Source organism: Populus euphratica, unplaced genomic scaffold (genome assembly GCF_000495115.2).
Source record: "Populus euphratica unplaced genomic scaffold, PopEup_1.0 scaffold62.1, whole genome shotgun sequence".
NCBI lineage: Eukaryota > Viridiplantae > Streptophyta > Magnoliopsida > Malpighiales > Salicaceae > Populus > Populus euphratica.
The window spans coordinates 437100-442433 of NW_011499939.1; the positions used below are offsets into that span (position 1 = coordinate 437100).

General features: G+C 37.8%; 1 protein-coding gene across 1 annotated transcript in view; it reads left to right on the forward strand.

Moving 5' to 3' along the window:
* Positions 1–3047: 3047 nt before the first annotated feature.
* LOC105136807 (alcohol dehydrogenase-like 3) overlaps positions 3048–5334 on the forward strand; it is a 3056-nt gene continuing 769 nt past the window's right edge. The window contains exons 1-9 of the mRNA XM_011042294.1: positions 3048–3289; positions 3390–3526; positions 3628–3677; positions 3758–4086; positions 4253–4335; positions 4639–4714; positions 4816–4877; positions 4962–5057; positions 5214–5334. The exon at positions 5214–5334 is cut by the window's right edge and continues 65 nt beyond it. Coding sequence (XP_011040596.1) covers positions 3109–3289; positions 3390–3526; positions 3628–3677; positions 3758–4086; positions 4253–4335; positions 4639–4714; positions 4816–4877; positions 4962–5057; positions 5214–5334 — 1135 coding nt within the window. The 5' untranslated portion in view covers positions 3048–3108. The remainder of the gene's footprint in view (positions 3290–3389; positions 3527–3627; positions 3678–3757; positions 4087–4252; positions 4336–4638; positions 4715–4815; positions 4878–4961; positions 5058–5213) is intronic.

Genomic DNA, 5334 nt, shown 5'->3' on the forward strand with positions numbered 1-5334 from the left:
GCAACACTAAAGTATTGCTCCATGTCCCATAAGAAATTCTCAAGTTCTTTAGAACTTCTTGCCCCACCAAAAGACTTCGGTTCAGGCAAGTTAGGCTTAGATGTACTTACCCTAATAGGATTGTTTCGCACTGCCCTTTTTAGAAGAGCAATCTCCTCTTCGGCAGCTTCCAATCTTTCACTTGATTCTGCCGCAAGAGAAATGTACAAGCTCTCAGCCCTTTCAGCGCATTCCATAGCATCCTTGAATACCTCTCAACCTTTATTTATCTCATCAACAAAGGATTACACAATACAAGTGTGTGTGCTATGCACAAAATCGCATGCTACACAGCAGAGGCTTGGCAGCCTATTTATAGACAAGTGTGAGTTGCTAGGCTCACCCATAATCCCTATTTTTCAGGCCATAATGGGGCACTTACTCCCCATGATCTCCATGATCTCTCATTTTCGGGGCATAGTGGAGCACTTGCTCTCCCATTAACTTAGTGGCTTACATAGTGGAGCACTTCCTTCCCCACTCAGCTGCCACTTCCCCACATTTTGCCCCAATGATACAGCCATATTCTGCCTATCCGCATGGCAGTCTCAACTGCCTATTCTTCTGCGTCAGCTGCTGACTTAGAAGGTCCATCACCTAAGCCCCCACATCCATGTCAAGTCGCAAGCTCAACGACCCGCATAGACCATTGCATGCTGCCTGCCGAATTCGTTTCTGCCTATGCAAGGCTGCCGCTGTCCATCGCTGCCGAATTCTAGGCAATGTGCTTTCGTTGGCGCATCCCCGCGCCTAGAGCCTTAACAGTTAGATACTATTTTTCAACTTGAGGATTTTTCTAATTATAGTAAACCTGAGTAGGATAGAATCTTGGTCTATACCATTCATAGTGGAGATATCTCTGAAGAGTTAGTAAAAGGGGCTACGATACACCGTACACCTTACGAGGGGTGCAACTTCTCATCCATGTTCAGATACGGACACGACACTTCAAATATTCATAGTGCATGCAGAGGCATGATAATACATTGAAAATTATTCAAATAAATTAAAATTCATTCGAGGTTCAGAAACGGCATTCGATAGCTGTTGGAGGTGGTCGGAATAAACTGTTGGAGTTAGAACTGGGCAGCGATTGTGCGTGGTTGCATGTGCTATGTTTACTTGGATATTGGCGTGAAATGAAGCAAGGAAGAGGGATGCGTGACTCACACACTGTCTTCGAAACCCCATGAAAACGGATATAAATGCAAGCTTGGTTTAAGTGGAGATGTGTTGGCTACTTTGATCGGGAAAGGGGAATTGAGATTAGTGGTCGCAACCGTGCTTTGATTTTTCATTTAGTTGAGGAAGATCAGGTGTTGTGGCTACTCTTTTGGCACAGTACTGCTGTGTTTTTTCTTCTTTTTTTCAAGATGGCTATGTGAAGGGGCTGGGGTTATAGCCACCGGTAGTCAAGGTTAAGCCGGTGAGTGTGTTGTTTTTGGCCCGGGAGTTTTTATTCTTTCTTTTCTTTTTTCTTTTTTCTTTTTTACGGGGGTAATTTTTGCAAATGATGGTGATTTTATTTTTATTTTTTGTCTTTTTTACTCTTGGGTTGGCTGATGTCTTGTTTCTCTAGTGTTGTTTAATGGGTGTTTTATTATATGTATCATATGCCCTAATTTATATCGTTGGGGTTCCTATCAAATTGGAAAATAAGATATTGGAATTTTTTTTATTTTTTTACTTCTTAAACTCTAATTTGAAAATTTTATGATCAAGAATTAATTATTTTTATTATTATTGACTGTATAAAATCTTTTCCTACAATTTTTCCAGTTTTTAATTAAATCTTTATTATATAAAAAAATAATCCATATTTATTATTTCTCCACTTATTTATAAATCTTTCACTATATTTTTTTCTTTCTTGCTTATCATTTCTCTTTATAATATTTTTATTTTTTTTCAATCTCATCATGTTTTATTAAGTATTAGGTTGATAATAAATTAACTTTCATATTTTTTTTTTGAATGATAAAAGTCCGCCCCACCCCTTCTTTATTTATCTTTTGGTTTTTTATTAAATTTCATTATTTAATATGAAAATTTTAATTCCTTTGAGTTTCTTTATTTTTTTATTTTTTTAATTGTATCCTCTAATATGAACTTTTTATTTAATTTTATTATTTAATATTATATTAATTTAAAAAAAAACTTACTCAATAAATAAAGTCACGTCAAAATAATTCACAATAATTTAATTTAAAAATAAAAACAAATACACAAGTTAGAATTTTTAAAATTTGAATAGTTGGATCAAGTTTCATAACAATATCAAAAAGTAAATTCAATAATTTAGATATTATTTTTTTATATTCTAAATTTTTTTAAAAAGCAGAACGCTCTATAACGTAATAAACTAGTTCAAACTAGTTCTATTAATGGTGAAGGATGCTGTAACCATTGAAGAACTTCCAGTTTAGTCATGCCCACCCCTTCAATAAATGGAGACTTCACTTTCATATTTTATGACTCTGATCAGCTCAGTCGTTTTATTTTCACGGTGTCCGAACATCATTGAATTGAATTAATAAAAGTGATGGAATATGTAATTTTGAATTATAATTCAGAATAAAACATGCCATGAGCTTTCTATATATATATAAATATATATACCTGTCAGATAATCCTCAGCCAGCTAGCTTGAGCATGCTCTCTAACATAGTCCTCAACCCCCGGAATTCTGTCTTTATTAAAATAAATAATTTGCCTGTATAATGCAAGTTGAGCACTTATCCACATCCTTGATTTAGACTACGCAAAAAAAGTAAAATTGTTTCCCCTCATTAGAACAATAATTTATTCGCATCTTGGAGCCTCCAAATAATAGCAAAAATTAGCAAGAGTACTGATTAGACATGCTAATTTTGGTTGAATTAATCGCTTCAGACTTATCTCAATAGATAGGAATCCATGGTTGTTCATGTTAATTCTAGCGTGCTCGTTTGCTTTTTTCAGATTACACCAAGTTTACATCTCTTTTTAGCTAGCTACCCTACTACTATAAATATATGCATGTAAACACATCCATGCTGTCGTATCAAACATATCAAGAATTATCAAAACATGGCAATGCTTTTGCAAGCAAGAAGAATATTGACACAAACCCTGCCTAGATGCAACTCAAACTCATCTCAAGCCTTCGTTAGGTTACTAGGATCGGCGTCGCGGGGCTTGCACGGTAATGTCCCGCGAAGTAAGTTGTTCGATCCGAATGCGACGTCAGGGAACGTCATCACTTGCAATGGTAAGAATTGCAGCTTGGATTAGCATCCTATGTTGATCGATCCCTGATTGAAACTTGCTTTATTGATTCGTATTTTTCGTTGGTTTTTATGGTCATCAAGCTGCCGTTGTTCGGGGTCCGAAACAACCTTTTCTTATGGAAACAATCCGAGTTGATCCCCCGAAGAAGATGGAGGTCCGAATCAAAATCCTCTACACTTCAATCTGCCACACTGATCTAAGCGCTTGGAAAGGCGAGGTAACATAACACTAAACAACTTTAACCTTAATCTACTATGATGCAGTTTAAGTTCTTGTGCTGATCACAATAAAGTTACTGACGTTGTCGTTGTTCTAAAGAATGAAGCTCAGCGAGCATATCCTCGGATTCTAGGACACGAAGCTGTTGGGTAGGACATGTTCCTAATATTATTATTTGATCAATCAATATTTCATTACCACTTTAAGGAGACTTGGATGCGTTTTGCAGGCTGGTTGAGAGTGTAGGTGAAGGTGTCACGGACCTTAAAGCGGGCGACCATGTGATTCCAATCTTCAATGGAGAATGTGGCCACTGCCCCTACTGCACAAACAAAACAACCAATCTCTGCCAAACTTATCGCGTCAACCCGTTCAAGAGTGTGATGGAAAATGATGGAAAGTGTAGGTTTTCTACCATGAATGGAGAGCCCATATTCCATTTTCTCAACACATCGACTTTTACCGAGTATTCTGTGCTTGATTCTGCCTGTGCTGTCAAGATTGATCCTAATGCTTACCTCAAGAAGATGAGCTTGTTAAGTTGTGGTGTCTCTACTGGTAAGATACCGAAAATTCATTGATCTCTTCTTGTTCTTGAAGGCCTAGGCGCCTAGCTCCCTAGTCCCTCCCATTATCATGTAGATAGCAAAAATCTCTGGAGGCTCACTCTGAATGCGTGTTTTTCTAATCTTGGACATGTGAATTTGATGTTTAACCTGATTAGGAGTGGGAGCCGCATGGAATGCTGCCAATGTACAAGCTGGATCAAGTGTGGCTATTTTTGGTTTGGGGGCCTTGGGACTTGCAGTAAGTAACATCCTTTTCATCTGCCTTTCTAGTCTCGCATGAGACAAATGAACAGGGCCTGTGAATGTGGCAAATTTTTGGCCATATTTTACTTCATATTTTTGCCACTTTTCAAAATAATTTACATTTTAATTTTATTTGAAATTGAATATACTTTCAAGAAAGTTCTACTGTGGGCATAAAAATACAATCTCCCATTCATTCTATTTATTCACAAATCAAACGGAAAATTATATATACATATAGGATGATGAGTCCACTTCATAAGAACATGAAGCTTAGCCTAAATTCTTTTGATCACAGGCTTCCGAAGGAGCACGAGCCAGAGGAGCATCCGAAATAATAGGTGTTGATATCAACCCAGAAAAGCTCAATAAAGGTATCCTTTTCATTTATTGATTCTTCATATTTCCAATTCCCACCAGAAAAGAAAGACCTGACCTTCGAGTTTTATGGCAATGTCTTTCGATATGGTTGCAGGCAAGGAAATGGGAATGACTCACTTTGTAAACCCAAAAGATAGTTCAAAGCCAGTGCACCAGGTTGGCAACTAAAATATAAATGAGTTTTCTCTTAGATTGCTGAGCATGTGACTGTATTAACCATCCTAGCAAATGGTGTTGCAGAGAATCAGGGAAATGACTAGTGGAGGTGTGGATTACAGCATTGAGTGTGCAGGGAATGTGGAGGTTCTCCGAGAAGCCTTCTTGTCCACTCATGATGTAATTCCCTATTAGCATTTCATTGCTCTAGTTTCACCCACTTTTGTTTTGTGCGTGGGTGGGTTATTGTTAAATTACTCGAGAACCAGATTGTGCATCGCTCGGCCCTCAAAGCTTGTCAATAATGTTGACATGTGTGGATTTTGCATGTGACAGGGCTGGGGAAAGACGGTAGTCGTCGGGATTTATCCCACTCCTAAAATGTTGCCTCTCCATCCAATGGAGTTGTTCGATGGTCGGAGCATCTCTGGGACAACCTTTGGAGATTTCAAGGGAA